This window comes from Phyllostomus hastatus, unplaced genomic scaffold, assembly GCF_019186645.2.
Source record: "Phyllostomus hastatus isolate PE091 unplaced genomic scaffold, TTU_PhHast_1.1 phas_contig_277, whole genome shotgun sequence".
Taxonomy (NCBI): Eukaryota; Metazoa; Chordata; class Mammalia; order Chiroptera; family Phyllostomidae; genus Phyllostomus; species Phyllostomus hastatus.
The window spans coordinates 529461-546909 of record NW_025333832.1 but is presented as its reverse complement, the minus strand read 5'-3'; the positions used below and the strand labels follow the sequence as shown (position 1 = coordinate 546909).

The window sequence follows — 17449 nt, the reverse complement described above, 5'->3', positions numbered from 1 at the left end:
ATTGCTCTGAGCGCCCTGTCCCCAGGGGGCCTGTGTAGAGGGTGTCAGGACTGGGGCCAGCACAGGGGACACACGGCCACACAAACACAGGTCACAGCACGGGGGTGGGGGGGAGGGGGGGAGGCTGGGCGCCGTATTGCACTTTGGGAGTGGGGCCAGGCGGGGACCCCCTCGACCTGGAGCCTGGGGAGGAGGCTGGAGGCCATCATGTTCCCTACCCTCTCTGAGGGGAGGTGAGACCCCCAGTCTGGGGCTGGGGAAGAAGACCGGGGCAGCCATGTGTCCAGCCCTGGATGGGGCCACGGGCTGGTCCCTGGCCTCTGGTGGGACATTGAGGGCAGACGAGACAGCAGAAGTGGCTGCACGGGCAGTGGCCCTGGTCCTCACCCCTGCCGGATCTGTCACCCCACACTGGCTCAGCTGCCGAGCCCCCCTTTGCCGGCCTTGGCCTTGGGGGGCACAGGGAGGCCGTCTTCACCCTCGCTGTCAGAGCTGCAGCCACTGACGTCTGTGATCTCCAGCTCCGAGTCGCTGTCCTCCTTCCCTCCCAGCGCAGCCTCTGGGCCCCCGGCCCCCGGCAGTGCCAGGCGGGGGGCCGCTGCCAGGCCTGAGGGGCGCTCAGGGCCCAGGCCATCCCCGGTGGCAGCCAGCAGGGGCGTGGCTGTGGGCCCTCCCCCTGTGCCCGTGGAGGGCAGGTGGCCCAGGGAGCTGGCCAGAGGGTTGGGGTAGAAGTGCGGCGGGTAGAGAGAGGGCGGCAGCTTGGGGAAGGGGCCAGCGAGGTACGGATTAAAGTTCCAGGGGTATTCTGGGAAGGCTCGGCTGTAAGGACCCAGCAGGCCAGGGGGCTTGGAATAGCCGGTGGCACCTAGGGGGCAGGGGGTGCTGTGCGTCAGGCTGGGCCTTCGTGGAGGGTGCCCCCACCCTACTGTGCTCTGCCCACATGGTTCTCCCTGCTGTCCCTCCCCCACCTGCCGCCCCGCCCCCGTGAGACTTTCCCCACCGTCCCCATTCCTTTAGTGCCCCCGAAAGCCCTTCTCCCAGCCCACCACCACCCTTCCCAGCTTCCCTCCCTGCTCCCCACCCCCCAGGTGGATCCTTCTCTAGCATTTCAACACACACCAGCCTGCCTGGCCTCCTGCCTACATGCTGTCTCCTCCCTGTCTCTGCCCCTCCCCTCCCCACATGCAGCACCCCCTCCGCTGGCTCCCCTGGAACCTGGGGCCCTTACCACCTGAGCCCAGGAATGGGAAAGGGCTGTCCAGACGCAGTTTGTCCATCTCAGGGGTGAACAAGGGGGCCCGGGCCCCTGGCTCTCCCAGGCGTGGGGCAGAGAACAGGGTCTGCAGGGTCTGGAGAGGGAGGCGAGGGGGGCAGTGCTGCTCAGACTGGCCACCCCTTCCCAGGGCCTCAGTGCCTGCTCCTGGGACCTCAGCATCATGACTCACCTCGGGGGTGAGGGGAGGAGCATCTGGCCCTGGGGCCCCCGCAAAGGGGCCAGGGGTCAGCAAGAGAGGGGAGCCCGTGGTGGCTGCTGCCACGTCCAACAGTGGGTAGTTGACAAGCACGACTTTGCTGAAGTTGAACTTGTAGGTGAACCTCTTCCCTTTGGTCTTATGGAGGATCCGCTTGTTGTAGTAGTAGCTGTGGGGAGAGGGAGAAAGGAGATGGAGGGGGGTCCCTGGGCCTGTGCCTGGTGCTAGTCACAGAGCACAGCTGGGGAGGAAGGCTCACAGAAGTCCCTGACCCAGGTCCCAGGGCAAGGTGTGGCCGGGGCTGGGGTCTGGCCTGTGTGGCTCCCACACCCAGAGCATGGGTCCTTTCTCCCTGCCCGCCTGCCACTCAAGGAAGAACTTGGACCATAGAGACCCCTGGGTGTGATCTGATGGGATTCTGCCCCGGATGTCCAGGAAAAGCTCCCCGGGGGCGGGGGCCCAGAGGAGCACGAGGGGAGACGGGAGGAGCCCCGGCCCTCCTCACCGCAGGGCCCGGCTCAGCTTGTCGTAGTTCATGTGGGGCTTGCACTTGCGGATGCCCCAGAGCCGGGCCACCTCGTCGGGGTCCTTGATGACGAATTCCCCGTAGTCCCCCTGCCAGGCGATGACACCCTGGTACTCCTCCTTCTGCAGCAGCTCCAGGATGAAGTGCCACAGCTGGATCTGCCTCGAGCCAGGGGACGACTCGGGCTTGTAGGCCCAATCCGGGAAGGCAAACCCTGGGGACAGGAGGCAGGGAAGTGGCCCCTGCTTGGAACCTTGGAGGCAGCCAGCCCTCCCTGGCTCCTGGCCTCCGATGAGCAGCTGCCCGGCTGCAGCATCTTGAGGGACCTGATTCCCAGTCTCCATACCCATTTGCAGTCTAGTCCCCAGACTGTGCCCGTAGTGGAAGAGAACTCGGCATCAGGTCCCTATCTTGGCACAACTCTCCCAGGTTCAGCGTCCTGGGGTGGAGGGGAGGAGGCGCCAGCTTACGGCATCCGTGCCTGGGGAGAAGCTGGGAAGGGCACCCCCACACACACAGCATTAGCCCTTCTCTGCCCTGCACCCACCCATCGTGCCCCAGGGGGTCTCTTGTCTCATCTGCATTCTGAGCAGCCCGGATGTTTGCCGCCCGCCCCCCCCCCCTCCTCCCTGGGTCATCTGCTGCTCCATCTCTCCCCAAAGCTCCAGGCCCGCAGCCCCACCCTGGCACATGCAGGCTGGGCCTGTGTGCACACATCTCCACATCTGTCATGTACACGTGCCTTTCACGCCCTTGTGCCCCTCCCTGCATCCACCCTGTCAGTCTGACGGCAGTGTGTCTGCAGACACAGCACACAGCGTGCCCCACACACACCTGCTCACCCTCCAAGGACACCAGCTACACCCTGGGACACACGTGCCCCAGACTGGCACACAGCTGCTGGGGCACAACCAAGCACAACGTGCCGCGGAGGCAGACGTGCCAGACACCCAACATCGCACACCCATCCCACACACACAGACACACGGCTCCTCAGGCCCCTCAGAACTGGGGCTCACGACAAGAAACACGCAGGACCCCAGAGCCCCAAATAAGATTCCGTGGTGGAGACCGTGAGTCAGCATCAAGACACACAGGTCGACCTGGCTGACAGACACACAAGGGTGACACCACGACAGAACAGCCTCCCAACCTACCCACATGCTGAGCACCCACAGCCTACTCGGCGTCACACATGTCACACCCAGACAGCACCCTGCACTCCGTGGTCCAAATACGCCCAGACGTTGGGGGGAAGGGAATGTGCTCGCCCACCCCTAAATCTCACCACCCAGAAAGCCCCAGGCCCTGGGCCCCGCCTCTGTGCTCACTCCTGGGCTGCACCCTCTGTCCCCTTCCCGTTCCTGAGACCCCAGGCCCTGGCATTGACTCGGAAGGCAGAACGGGCCTGCAAAGAGCCGAGAGCCATGCAAGAGAGGGAAGTTAACCGAAGCAGGCGATGCTGCACCGGGGGACCAGCCTGCACCCACCTGCTCTGTGACCGCCCCCCACCCCGGGCAGTTCCTTGTCCTCCCTGGCTCAGGATTGCAGGGGAGGGAGGCAAGGACAAGCAAGGTCTAGCCCAGACTGCTTGGTGTATAAGTGCGGGCACTAGTGCCCCCAGCCTGAGGCTGGGGGAGGCCGGGAGGTTCTCCCACAGAAGGGAGAGTTTTCTCTCGGCTCCATTTCGGTCTCTCTCACCTCAGACCACAGGGCTCAGTCGGCAGGCAAGCTCTGGCCCGTTTGACACCTAGAGCGCATCCTATCACGGACACACCCACACGACCCCAGAGATGACAACGCAACTGGCCACACAATGCAGACACACAACCCCGCCCGGAAACTCCTGCCCTCACACGCTTTGTGCCTGCTGAGACAGCTAGGGAGAGGACCCACAACCTCAGCACAAAGATGTACACTGTGACAGGTAGCCTCCAGGACTCAGTCACACTCAGTGACACAGAGATGCAGGAAACCCCACACACACCACCACCCCCAACACAGGCCCGGGGGCTGCCCACCCTCACAGCACCAAGACATCCGTCGGGAAAGCGGTGCACCGTGCAACAGACCTGTACGGGTCAGGCGGAGGGTCTTCACGCTGTTGCAGCAGGTGCACATTTGGCACGCTGGGGACAGCCCCCCAGTCCTCAGACAAGGACACACTGGACATCCCAGAGAGAGACAGCACGCCCAGCCAGGACGCACTCCGACAGCTTCAGCTGCGCACATACCAGTACACACACCAGCTTGCACACAGACATGCTCGCCCAGTGTGACCCCTTCTTTCAGAAACACTCAAGTGTGACACAGGGACACACTCTGCAGCCCCAAATAACCAGGCACAGAGTCTCAGTCTCCACAAACACACACAAGTGCTCACACACCCAGCCCGTCTGGGGGCGTGTGACTTGGATTCAAATGCACATCCAAGCCAGTCTGACTGTCCACATCCCCAGCTCTGAGCATCCACTTCTGAGCAAGCCATCGTCTCTCCCGGGCTCTGGCTGGCTGGGCCATGTCTCCAAGTCCCCCTGCCTGGACAGTCCCATCTGTCCATTTGTCCCCCAGCACTCGGTCTAGTGCCCCCTTTGCTCCCGGTCCCTGCTCCATCAGTGCCTGCTGGTCTCCAGACCCCCTGCTCCTCTGTGCCTGCAGGGCCGGTGACAGCAGGCGAGGTGTGCAGGGCAGGCACCCAGGACCTCAGGAGCCTAAATCCTTGTTCCTCTTGGACCTCAGTTCCTCGCCCACCTTCCGAAAGACCTTCCCATCCCAGCAGGCAGGTGGCAGGGACGTCAGGCTGTGAAGTTTTTAGCCAAGTTTTTCATTAAGGAATTGGATTCAGGGGACCCTGACAGAGACCCGGACGGTGGAGGAAGGAGAGTCAGAAATCAGAAAAGGAGGGGCTGCTGGGAAGGCCCAAGGGCTGGGGGTGGAAGGGTCCAGGCCAGTTACCGGGGGTCCAGAGAGCCGGCAGGGCAGGCGGGGCGAAGAGAAGGTCGGAGACGCAGCTGCAGTCCATGGTGGAGCTAGCCCTGCAGAGAGGCCGGGACAGACACGCAGGGACGGACGGGAACAGGCGGGAGAGACAGACAGGGGTCAGCAGCAAGGCCCTGCCCAGCCTGAGGCAGGCCACCCTTTCCCCCCACATTCCACCCTGGCAGCCTGTGCTGGTCCCTCTCCCAGCCCCATGCAAACGACCCTTTCCCCCAGCTGCACCTCCCCTTACTCTGTGCCTCGACCACTAAGCACCAGGGTGCTCCCAGCCTCCATCCTCGCTCCTCGCCCCTCTCTGGCTCACTCACACTCGCTGGCTCTCCCACCGCCCGCCCCGCACCGTCTCTGCCGCTGTCTGCGGTCCCTCCGTCCCCTTCTGGTGCCCGACCTCTCCCTCTGTGCGTCTCTGGGTCTCCCTCGGTCTCCGTCTGAAGCTGCCTCAGATTTATCTCACTCTGAACCTCGCTCCCCGCCCCCCCGCCCCGGCTGACCCCCAGCTGCTTCGTCCAGCCCCACGAAGAAGCCCTGCGCTCATCTGCCTGGCCCGAGCTGGCCGAACCGAGTACCCGCCCAGCGGGCTGGGAGGGGACAGGCCCAGCCCTGCCCTCCGCCCACCTATCAGCAGAGCGGCCCCCAGTGCCCGCATGTGCGCTCCCACAGACACCCGTCCCTCCACGGGCGGCCGCCGCACGCCCGGCCACTCGGACCCACTCCCCTTCCCCAAGCACCTCTCCCCCCTCAGACCCGCCTCCCCCTCAGGCACTCCTGCCCCTCCAGGAGCCGGCTCCCAGACCCGGACTCCCTCAGGCGCTTCTCCAAGACACCCCACCCCTCCTTGCCCCACTCTCTGAGCCTTTCCCCTCTCTGACAGCCCTCCCGCAGGTGCCCTACCACCCCAGGGCCCCTCCCCTCAGACACTTCAGCCCGCATACTCTTAAGTACACAATTCCTCTCAGACTACCCGCTGCTCCCCGAAGATCCCCCACACCCTTCAGAATCCCACAGACACTCTGCTCCCCCATAAACCCCACCCACCTCGCCCCTGGACACCAAACGAACCTTATCAGATAGCCCATTCCCCCCCACCCCGGGGCCCTGTAGACGTCTCGTGCCTCCCACAGCCCCCCTCACCCCAACCCCCACGGTGGTCTACTGACGCCCCCACACACAGCCGCCTCCACCCCAGCCCCTCTGGAGGCCCTGCCCGCCCCACCTTGTCCGCCCCCACAGGGTCTGCCTCTGCTTCCAGCCCCATCCACCCAACTTTCTCTGCTGGCCTCCCTCCCCATGTCCCCCTCTTTCTCTCTCTCTCTCTCCTTACTCAGTGCTTTTCCCCCTTCTCCACCTCCATCCACCATCTCTCCCATTTTCCTGTCTCTCTTCTCTCTTTCCTTGTCTCCCCCCAACCTGGGGTGTCTCTGTCCCCATCACTGTGACCTTCTGCCCGCCTCCCCCGCCCCCCCCCCCGCATCTGCCTCGGTCTCTCTCCCTCCACCGCTCAATCCCTGCTCCCATTTCTCCGTCCTCCAATCCCGCCCCATCTCTTCTGCACGTCTGTCCCCCATCCCTCTGTCTCTCACGCCCCATCTCCCCAGCCCTTCCGTCTCAGTCTCTCTCACTCCACCGTCTGTCTCTCCTCCTCCTTCTCTCTGCGTCTCTCCAACTCTCCCGTCTCTGAGTCTCTCTCTCCGTCTCCCTCCCCTCCGCCTCCCCGTCTCTTCCCTTCACCCCGACTCCGCGACTCCGCACCTCGTCTCCCCGTCCACCACCTCTCCCGCCTCCCCGGCTCTCTGTGCCTCTCTGGGTCCCCTCCCTCCTTCCCCCTCCCCAGCGCCCCCCCCCCCATTGGCCCCTCTCATTTCCGTGTTGGTTTTGATTTCTCTTCCCGACGCTTTCAACTCCCCGCCGCCTCCTCCGGACACGTTATAACGAGGAGCCGTGGGATCGGCGCTCCAGGCCCTGCTCCCACGCTCCCCCGCCGTCTCTCGCGCGCGTCTCTGCCATCTCGCGGTCTCTGCCTGCCGCTTCTCCCGTCTCTGTCCGCCGCCGCGGTCCTGTCGGAGCCACCCCGCCGGACTGGGTCCCCGCCCGCCCCTCTCATTTTGTCCCCTTCCCTGCGTGTTGGCCCGGACTGTCCTGGTTCGGAGCCCCGTCTCCTTTCCCACTTCTCCGGGTCCCCGTGTGTCTGTCTCTGGGTCACGTTCCCCCCAGTCCCTGGGTCCCCACATGGCTCTGCTCCTGTGTCTCTGGTCTCGCCTCCTCTCTGTCCTGTCTCTGGCTGCCTCCGTGTCTCTCTTTCCATCCCAGTGCCCATCTCTTGGGGCCCCTTTGATCTTGCCCTGCCCCTGGCGCCCCCCTGGCCCCATTGATCACTGATCGACCGAAGGAGGCAGTGGGGCCTGCGGGGGCGCCAGGGCTGCCGGGCAGTCAGGGGTCTGGTAGGACAGCAGCACGGACGGATGGACAGACAGACAGCCCCAGCCAGGGTGGCTGTGGAGGGGAAGCTGCTGCACCCCCCGCGGCTCCCCACCGGCCTGCGCTGTGCGGATGGGGACTCCGGGCGAGCTTTAATTTTTAATTTTATTTTGCTTCCTCCATCCCCCCTTGCCCCCCATCTCCACCGCCTGCAGCCATGGTGCTGAATGTGTGTGTGCGTGTGCATATGTGCACGCGGCAGTGCGGAGAGGGGCTGGGCAGGCCCAGGCTGCCTCCCTGCTCTGCCTGCCAAGCAAACACAGACCCACACAGCAACCCAGGGACACACACCACACCTCACACTATCACACACAACACACCTCACAGACCTGTGTCAGCACATGACACACACCACACTGTCACACACAACACACCTCACAGACCCATGTCAGCACACTGACACACACCACACCATCACACACAATACAATACATAGATGTGTGATGCATGTGTCAACAAAATCTTATGCACAAAGAATGCCACAACCAACACACATCGCATAGACCCACACAGCAACTCAGGCACAAATGCCGCCATGTCAAACACAACACAGACACATGTGTCAAAATAGTCACACACATCATGACTGACACACATATCATGACCAGACATTCGCACAAAAACATAGTTGTACACAGATACACATACAAGACACACATTAATTCAGTCCCACCCATAAACACCCATAAACACAAAGCACAGACGCACTCTAACAGACACAATCACACACCGAGGTTCACAGTCAATGCAGATACACCAACCACAATGCCACGCGGAAGCAGAGAGGCACTCAGGCAGCCAGGCACACGCACTAGCACAGCAAAGTCAGTCACGCACAAGTGAAACAAAAGCACCGAGTTACCCAGACAAGCACTAGAGACCCTGCGTGCACATGTGCTGTGTCACGCATGGGGATGGAGATGCATGCTCACACGTGCACACAGACCAGTCTGATCAGTGGCACACTCAGACCCACAGGCTGTCTGGGTGAGAGGCTGTGTGGGGACTGTGGGGGACACTCAGAGGGGAGCCCGCCCGGGGCCCCGCCGATCCGGCTGCCACCTGCCAGCTGTCTGCCTGTCCGTCCACCCATCCGCCCTTCCTGAGTGTGTATCTGTGTGTGCGTACATGTGTGTCAGGTGCACCACTGTCTCAGGCACGCTGCTAGTGCTGTCTCTTTAGAGGCAGGTCTCCTGGCCTCTCTCAGGCCCCGCTGGTGCCAGCATCTCTGTCCCTGTCTCTCTGTCTCTCTCGCTGAGGGTCCTGTGGCCCCAGCTCTGTCTGCCTCTCTCTCCAAATCTGTTTCCGGCTGTCTCCATGTCTCGTCTCTGTCTCTGGGCATCTCTGTCTCTGTCCCTATGTGTCTCTCCGCATCTTCTCTTCACCTCCCGTCACTGGGGCCCCCTGGGCTGGGGTTTAACCAGTTGTTTTGATTTCTCTAAGCTGCTCCGGCCGCCTCGGGAGCCGCCTCGGGCCTCGCACCCCCCCACCCAGTCCCTTCATCCCTCACCCAGCCCCCCCAGCTCCCCTTAACACAATCTGCACAAGTGGAATGAAAATTGATTTTTTTTTTAAATTTCATATCTTCTCCGGGGCTCTGTCTAAAGAGGAGAGAGATGCGGCCCAAGACCCTTCTCCCTCCGCCGCCCCCACATGCACACACCAACAGACACACACACACCCTGACAGGCTGCCTGCACCCGCCCTGGGAGCACACCCCTCCCTAGGATGCACACCATGCAGGGCACATCCATGCACACACACAGTGCAGACACGCAGCGGACCCCCGCACACTCCCTCTCGGGACACCGACCACTGGGCCCACTTCCCACACCACACACAGCCTGGATGCCTGCCGTCACACACAATACCTGTGTGTGCTCACACGCATACCTGTCCTCTAGATTATGTCCATGTCCACACGCACACAAACCCTGGCACAGGGACTACCCCATCATAGGCACGGAGGGGACCCAGGAGGACAGGTTCAGGAGGGTTACAGGGTCCCTCCTGCCAGGACTTGCCCTGCCCCTGAAGTCACCCCGACTCCTTCCTCTGCCCACACCAACCAGATGCTCTGTCCTGACCCTGGGTCAGGGTGCGTCTGTGCCTGGGGAGCACGCACACGTATGTGCACACACACACCTCCCTACACCTCTGAAGGCTGCACATTGTCCTCCCCACCCGGGCACACAGAACACACACACAGGCACCAGGCACACGCCCACATTCACATGTCATCGCAGAGACACAGCCCCCCACACCGTAGGCACAGCTCACACAAGGAGCGCACACACCTCACACACAAACACACAACCACACACAGCTCCAGCAGTGTTAGGGCTGGTGACACACAGCCTCGTTCACTCAGCTCTTACAAACCAGCACTCCTTGTCCAGCCTGTGACATCCTGCTCCCCCAAATGATGTCACACGAGCAGAGGTACATGCACACACACAAAGCATTGTTCACACCTCACCCCAGACTCAGGCACATGCCCACAGGCTCAGACACACAACAGACCCCTTAGCACAGATGCGCTGCCACACAAGCTCACACAGCCAGTCTCAGGCAGATTTGGGGGCATTTTTGTGACCTTTTCCCAAAGAAGTTCTTCCCTCAACATCCGGGCGCCTAAGGTCCTACTGGGCGGCACTCACTCAGTCCTTGGACCAAGCGCTCCCGTCTCCAGACCCTCAGAGAGGAGGGCTGTCCTGTGCTGGCTCCCAGACATGCCATACGGCGCCCGACCTGGGAAGTCCAGACCCGGCACAGATCCAGAGTTCAGACAGTCACACGGATGCTCACACAGGCTTCTGCGCGGAAGTCACACACGCGCTCTTGAACGCAACACACATGGCTTTACCTGGGCACCTGGACTGAGTCACCTGCATCCAGGAATGCACACACCTCCACAAACTGCGCTCAAACCTGCTGCAACACAAGTCACACGGTCACAGGAAAAGAGCTAAAATGTCCCCATACACATACGTAGTGTCACACACAGTCACCAAAGCTTACACACACATGCACACATGCCCACGCACACGGCAACCTCCGCTGAAGCTGCACTATGCATGACAGACAGAGGGACGGTTTGCAGACAGACAACAGGGCACAGGCTCCCAGCCCGGAGAAGGCATTGGAGATGCTGGTTTAGGGTGGTTAGGAGGCACCGAGCCAGGGTAAGGATGGAGACCTCACAGCACCCTCGCCTGGTCTCTCCCTCTAGCTTGCATCTCTGTCTGGGGCTGTGGATCTCTCTGGGTCTCAGTCTCTCCCCCTGAGTACCAGTCCCTGCATGGATGTCCCTGGGGCTGCAGCCAGCATACAGAATGGTGTCAGTGGGGGGGTGGCAAGAGAGCATCCCCAGGGATGTGGGAGCCGCAGTGCCACGCACCCCGCCTACCAAACAGCACTGGGAGAGGGACGTGCAGGCGAAACCACTATGCGGGCCCAGAGCTCAGGCTGCTCCCCTCACCCCTGCAGAGGGAGCCCTGCCCCTCCCTTCAGAGACCAGCAGAGATGGAGGAAGTGATGGGGTAGGAGTGGAGACAGAGAGACACCCAGAGAAGGGCAGAGACAGAGAGAAGGAGAAAGACAGAGACAGAGGTCGGGGGACCCAAGTCAGAGAAACCCGGAAAAGGCGAGTGAGTCAGGCTTGACAAAGTGAATTAAGGAGCTGGAGGTTAAGGGGAGAGAGCTGCTGGAGGAAAGACCCCGGGTCAGGCAGGAAGGAGAGGAGGGGGCAGAGATGCGGAAAATTGAGGGATTAGGGCAGAGGTGCAGGAGTGGATGAGGGGAAGCCACAGCTGCAGGGCAGAGGAGGAAGGGACGGGAAAGGCCCGAGAGTCTGGGGTGCAGGCTGAGGGCCCTGTGAGCCCAGGGCCGCGGAGATGCCCGCCGCGGCCCTTCAGCAGTGCTGGGTCAGCTCAGGGCTACCACTCCGACTCCAAATCCCTCTGCTCCCCCTCCTCACCTTTACCTGGCCCTGTCCCCACACCCTAACCTGCCTCATCCTGAACCCCAACCTCCTCCCAATGCAAGTTATCCCTCAACTCCAGCTCTCGCCCCTCTTGTCATCCCCAAACCCCAGGCCCACAAGGCTGCTTTGGCTGGACCTTCGGGCCCCCAGGCCTTCCACCCGAGAGACAGTGACAGACGGGAGCTGGCCGGAACGGCCACGGGGCAGGGCGCTGTGTGTCCTGTTCATGGGGCTTGGTGCCACGTATGTACTCGGGCAAAAAATTGTTTAAATGGAATTCAGATGAAGCAGAGCAAGGCAAGGAAACAGAGACTGAGCGAGGGCAAGTCAAAGGGACAGGAAGCCAGAGGACCAGGGACAGAAACGGAGGTGGGACAGCATGACCTGGGGCAGGGGGCAGAGGGACAGGGTGGCAGAGGCACAGGTCGGCGGGGGCCTGAGACACAGACACAGAGAGGAACAGGGACAGGGAATTAAATGATGAGGAAATGGGCTCAAAAATGGTGGGGAAGTGGGTGACCGAGGGTCAGAGAAAATGAGGAACGGGCACACCGGGTCAAAGGCCCAGGGAGGCGCACGTGAGGGGCAGCGTGGGACGGTGAGGGGGACAGAGACGCGGGGACAGGGAAGCAGTGGACAGAGAGCAGGGCCGGAGCACCCTGGCAGGGCCCGGTGTGGGGCCGGCCGGCTGGAACTGGGTGCCGGGGCTGCGGAGAATCCCACGGGGCCGGAGAAGGGCCGGGGTCCCGCAGGCTCGGGGAGGCTCGGGGCTCCAGGGGCATCGTGCGGTGCTAATTCAGCGCCATCGATCAGACGGGATGAGAGCAATAAATTATTGTGACAAGATGCAATCCTGGCCCGCGCACTGCCGCCGAGCGGATCGATCCCTGTCCCCAGCCCCACACTGGTCCCATGCCCAGGCCTCGGCCGGGACGCCTCTGCCCACCTCTCTCTCCATTCCCCCCACCACACACACGCTCACCCACAGCCTGGCGGGGCTGCGGCCCTCGGGAGGATCGGGAGCAGAGGAGGACCCTGGGACAGGTCAGCACCCATCTGTCCCGGGTCCTCTCACTGCCCTCAGCACCCATCGTCCCCACAACCTGGGCGGTGGCAACTGTCATGACGCCCATTGCTCAGGTGTGGAAACTGAGGCCGAAGTTTCACAGGGGTGAATGTCGATGCCTGGACTCAAATGGGGCTCAGTATGCCTTCAGGCCCCCCAACATTTGCACTGTCAGAGAAGAGAGCAAAGGACAGAGAAGAGGAGGGAGGACACAGACAGACAGAGGGTGAGACGGGGCACGGGACCTAGAAACAGAGGGTCAGACAATGATAAAGAGACATGAAGAGACACAGAGACACTGAGAAAGAGTCAGAAATGGGGAGACAGACAGTGAAGCGACAGAGAGCGCAGGAGGGAGGAAAGAGACTCAGATGCAGAGACAGGCAGAGGAGGAGACAGCAGAGGGCGACAGGGAGGGACACAGGCAGGATGGGCACACAGGCAACGTGAGCGGGCACAGAGGTGCCTGTGGACCTGGTGGTTCCATAAACCAAGGTGTGCCTGGGCAGACAGGTGTGGGGTGGCAGGCGGCTGTGCTGGCTCCTGGAGGCTGGGGGGGGGGTGGGGGGGTGGGGGGGGGGCGATGGGAGTGAGAATTCGGCTGACAAGCTTGGCCAGGAGTCAGTGTCAGAGAGTGACAGGTGTTCAGGCAGGGAGGCAGGCGTGTCCGAGGGCAGGCGGGGAGGGAGGATGTGCGGCTGGGGTGTTGGAGAGCTGGCCGGTGATAGAAAAGCAAGTGTGGCCCCGGTGACCACCTGGACAGAGTGTCTTCAAAGGAAGGAGGAGGCAAGGACACCAGAATGACTTTAGTCAGATGGCCTCAGTTTGCCTCAAATGTCCACTATCTACCAGTTTCTGAGACCTTAAAGAAATGACTCCACTTCTCTAGGCTCAATTTCCTCCTCTGTAAAATGGGGGTAAGAGGAAGCAGCAACCTCATAAGGGTCTGTCACGTGAGGATGAAATGAGACAATGGGTATGAAGAATCCAGAACAGTGCCTGTGGCAGAGATAGGTGCAGTAAGTGGGAGCTGGGAGCATGCTTTGAGGAGGTGCTCCCCAGGGAGGGCCATGGGCCAGCAGCAGCAGCATGCCCTGGAGCCTCAGAAACGCAGGGCCTCAGGCTGCCGCAGACCTGCTGCATCAGAACCTCTCAGGTGAGGCCCCGGCCTCTGTGTTCCGACAAGCCCCCGTCCCAGGTGTTTCTGGTGCATGCTGCAGTCTGAGAACCTCAGACCTGAGGGATTCTGCATGATGCAGCGGGCAGGTGTGTGGATGGCTGGGAACAGATGTGATGTGTGTAACAAATGCTACAGGTGTTACTTATGCTCACCAAAAAGGTGTTCCTTGAGGAGATAGGTGGTTGGGGGCATGTTCCATGAAAAGAGACAGGTGTTTCCAGAGGGGAGCAGGCTGGAGACAGGTGTGAGGGATCCCAAGGTCTGTCTCTCAAGGTGTGGAGGTGACAGGCTGCACGAATAGGTAGTGGAGATGAGCGGAGCTGAGACCAGGTGGTCATGGGTACACAATGTTTGAGAAAGCTATGAAGAGACGAGGGTTACATGGATGTCGAGGGGGAGAAAGAGGACAGAGGGGGACCCAGTACTGGTAGTCAGGTGCGCATCTGTGGGGTAGGAGTGTGGCCAGGAGTAGCTGACTCCTTCAGGTGTAGGATGGGAGGGCCAGGATGACAGAGACTGAGCTGAAGACAAGTGAAACAGAGAGAGATTAAGGAGGGCAGTGTGGAGTTCTCAGGACTTATTTGCTGCAGAAATGAATGAACATGGCACCAGAGCAGCTGATGATACCTGAGGTAAACAGGTGAAGAATGGGCAGGTGCGTGGAGATATTGGTGTGACCTTGTGCAGCAAGAAAAAGTGAAAAACATGGGATATTAGGTATGCGGGAAAAGAAGGGGAGTGGACAGAGAGGACAAGAAGGGCAGGTATAGGGAAGTAGGCATACAGGTGAGGCAGATACCTGTGGCCAAGCACAGATTCCCTGCCCTGCCCAAACATGTGTATGTGTGAAGTGGTGCTGTGTTTTGTGACAGTGAGACAGGCAGGCAGGGACAGAGAAACAGTGAGGAGTCAGGTATATGGCAAGCAGCAAGTATGCATGCAGGACAGGTGTGACTTTTGGAGGACAAGGGCTTGTGAGAGACATCATGGCAGGAGAGAGACATGAGGAAGAAGGACATACACGGTACCCAAGGACCAAGGCATGTGTGAGCACTCAGCAGGTGTTGGCTGAGGGGACGGGTGGCGCTGGTGCACCTGTTGTCTGGGATGAGTCACCTGAAATGACAAGTGGGGAAGACAGGTATGGCGGAACGAGTTCCAAGTAGGTGTATTTATATAAAATGATGGGAGATGAAGTACTTGGAGGCTAGGTAGGGGCACAGAAAGTGGTGTGAAGCAGGTGTGTTCTTAGGTGACATGTGTGTGGGAAGTGCCTCTGGAAGGACAGGTGAGAGGGTGGACAAGATTAACATTGCAAGGGAGAAGTGTGGCTGAGAGCCAGGAGTGTGGGAGAGGGCAGGTGTTATCTGAGGACAGACTAGGAGGATGCACGTGCAGTGTGAGTGCTTCTGTGCAAAGGAAGGGGTGTGTATGTGTGTGTGTGTGTGTGTGTGTGTGTGAATATATGGTAAACAGGTACTGCTTGAGGGGACACAGATGTGAAAAAACGTGAATGTGTGAAAAACAGGTGCATTCATAGTTTTAGGGGACAGGTGGGATGGCGCAGGTGCCTGTAGGAAGGGGACAGAGTGCTATGAGAGGAGATAGATGCAGGGATTCAGGTGGAAAGGGCAAATTTTGGAGAGCAGGTGTGACCTGGGGAGGAAGGTAGGAGGAGATGCTCAGGTATGAGATATCATGGGTATCTTTAGGGAAGGTTTCAAGGGAACAGGTGTTACCTGGAGGCAGCAGGTAACAGGAAGAGGTGAGAACTATGGGGGCTGATGAAGAAAACAGATGCAGAGGACAGATGTTACCTGCAAGGGGCAGGTACAAGAAGACAAATGTTACCTGGAGGTCCAGATGTGGGAAACTGAAAGAGGAACATGATGTAGCAGATGTGTTGATAGACAAGTGTGGCTAAAAGGTGTTACCTGAGGCCACAGGTGTGTGCAGCATGACTCTCCCGGGTGGTTTGCTGCCTGGGTTTCACTCACTCCCCTCCCCTCCTCAGAGGTCAGGTCTGGCTCTCCGACCGACCCCTCCCGCGGTTCCAGTCCTCAGCAGGGCACACATTTAGTTCTGGGCTCGGTAAGGCTAGGCCGGTCGGGCAGCCGGTGCTCCTGAGGCTGCTTGGCGATGCGGAGCGCGTCTGGGCCTCGGCGGGCCGGCAGGGAGGGGAAACGGGAGGGGGGGCCGTTTAGCCGTGATAGATCCGCGCGCCGCTTGTCTCTTAATCTCCGGAGCGACCGATCGATTCGCTATTTCCCTTTGTTGCCAGAAAATTCGATCCTGGGCCTGGAATTAGGTCCCCGGCTTAATCTGAGCGGAAACCAGCGAGGGGGAGACAGAGACAGAGATGCTGGGAGAGACAGAGAGAGAGAGACAGTGAGAGACTGTGAGAGACTGAGAGGCAGAAACAGAGACAGAGAGATGCCGAGAAAGATGAAGAGGGAGAGGGGCAAGGAGATTCTGAGAGCCTAAGAGTTGGATCCAAAGAAATAGAGATGCTGCAAGAGACAGAAGAAACAGATGCTGGGAGAGTTGTTGGACGCAGAGATGCTGGAAGAGACCGAGACACAGCAGGAGAGAGGCAGCCGGGGGAGAGAGGACAGAGGTGGCTCAGGGTGGCCCTGTGCCAGGTGTGGAATGACTGGGACAGAAAAGGCGTGTGGCACAGTAAGCCACCTGACCCCAGAAGGGCAGGCCAGCGCCCCCACCCCGAATTGTGCAGACCTCATTGTCTTTCCCACAGCCCCTTTGACCCTCTCACACCAAATACCCAGATCCAAATGTGCAGACCCTCAGCCTTGAGCTCGAGTTCTAAATAGAGACCTCCCAGCTGCCCAAATCCAACCCCCACGCTGACCCAGCCCCGTATATCCACACACCCATTCCTGACCCCCAGCCCCAAAGAGTCAGCTCTCAACCCCAAATACCCCGTCTCCTGGCTCTGTGCCCCCAGGTCCCAAATTTCAAGACCTCAGCCCTGACCTCTAAACCCCACGAGGACTCTTGCCAAATGTCCAAACTCACCCTCAGGTCGGCCCGCCAGCCCCATCCCCAAATATTCAGACCCCAGTCTCTCCGGGCCCCGCTCTCACACTCTCGCAGATTTCCTGGCCCCCTAGCCTGATCCCTATCTCGGCCCCCTGCCCGGAGGGCACACCCCCAGCTCTCTACCCCATTCCCACCTCCGCATGGATGGGCAAAGCCCCACCCGTCCCCACTGCCCGGGCGGCGACCCCACCGCCTCCCCGCCTCGGGCTCCCGCAGCCCAGCTCTGAAGGTCTCCCGGGAGCTCTCGGACGCCCGGGCCCCCGCCCCGGGCAGGAATCCCCGCCCCCCATCCCCGCCCCTGCGCGTCCCACCGCTCACTCACTTGCTGGGTTTGCGCATCCGCCCCGGTCCGGTGAGAAGTGTTTAAAGTTCGGGTCCCGCAGCCATGGCACCGCGGCGTCCTGAGGAGGGGGAACCGGGGCGAGGACGAGGAGGGAGAGGTGCCAGGAGCCCCAGGGATGGGGGCGCAGCAAGAGGGGCGCGGACAGAGAGCGAGAGTCACTGAGAGACCAGGACGGAGGGAGACCCAACACAGAAAGACAGCCAGAGACGGGGCGGAGCAGAGACTGGGAGACGCAGAGAGACACGAAACAGAGACGCGGGAAGCTGGGGACGGAGCTCCGGGCGGGCGGCGCCGGGGCGAGCAGGGCGCGGGGCCAGACCGAGGGCGCCGGGGGTCAGCCTCCTG

General features: G+C 61.0%; 1 protein-coding gene across 2 annotated transcripts; it reads right to left on the bottom strand.

Annotated features, from left to right (window-relative positions):
* Positions 1 to 64: 64 nt before the first annotated feature.
* ERFL (ETS repressor factor like) lies at positions 65 to 17232 on the bottom strand. 2 transcript variants are annotated; one of them, XM_045838288.1, is made up of 6 exons: positions 17084 to 17232; positions 4954 to 5033; positions 1978 to 2212; positions 1446 to 1641; positions 1229 to 1349; positions 65 to 865 (listed from the first exon to the last, which is right to left on the bottom strand). In XM_045838288.1, exons 1-6 carry the CDS (start codon positions 17098 to 17100, stop codon positions 417 to 419), a joined length of 1098 nt encoding a protein of 365 aa, XP_045694244.1. In that variant the 5' UTR covers positions 17101 to 17232; the 3' UTR covers positions 65 to 416. The 2 variants fall into 2 exon arrangements, with proteins under 2 accessions (XP_045694244.1, XP_045694245.1); XM_045838289.1 differs by lacking the exons at positions 4954 to 5033; positions 17084 to 17232 and adding an exon at positions 2345 to 2389.
* Between the last annotated feature and the right edge of the window lie 217 nt (positions 17233 to 17449).

Excerpts from the sequence above, each read along its gene's own strand:
- ERFL (XM_045838288.1), bottom strand. Across the intron at positions 2,213-4,953 it reads GCCGGCTCTCTGGACCCCCG|GGTTTGCCTTCCCGGATTGG; the intron begins GTAACTGGCCTG and ends TCCTGTCCCCAG. Across the intron at positions 1,642-1,977 it reads AAGCTGAGCCGGGCCCTGCG|CTACTACTACAACAAGCGGA; the intron begins GTGAGGAGGGCC and ends CTCTCCCCACAG.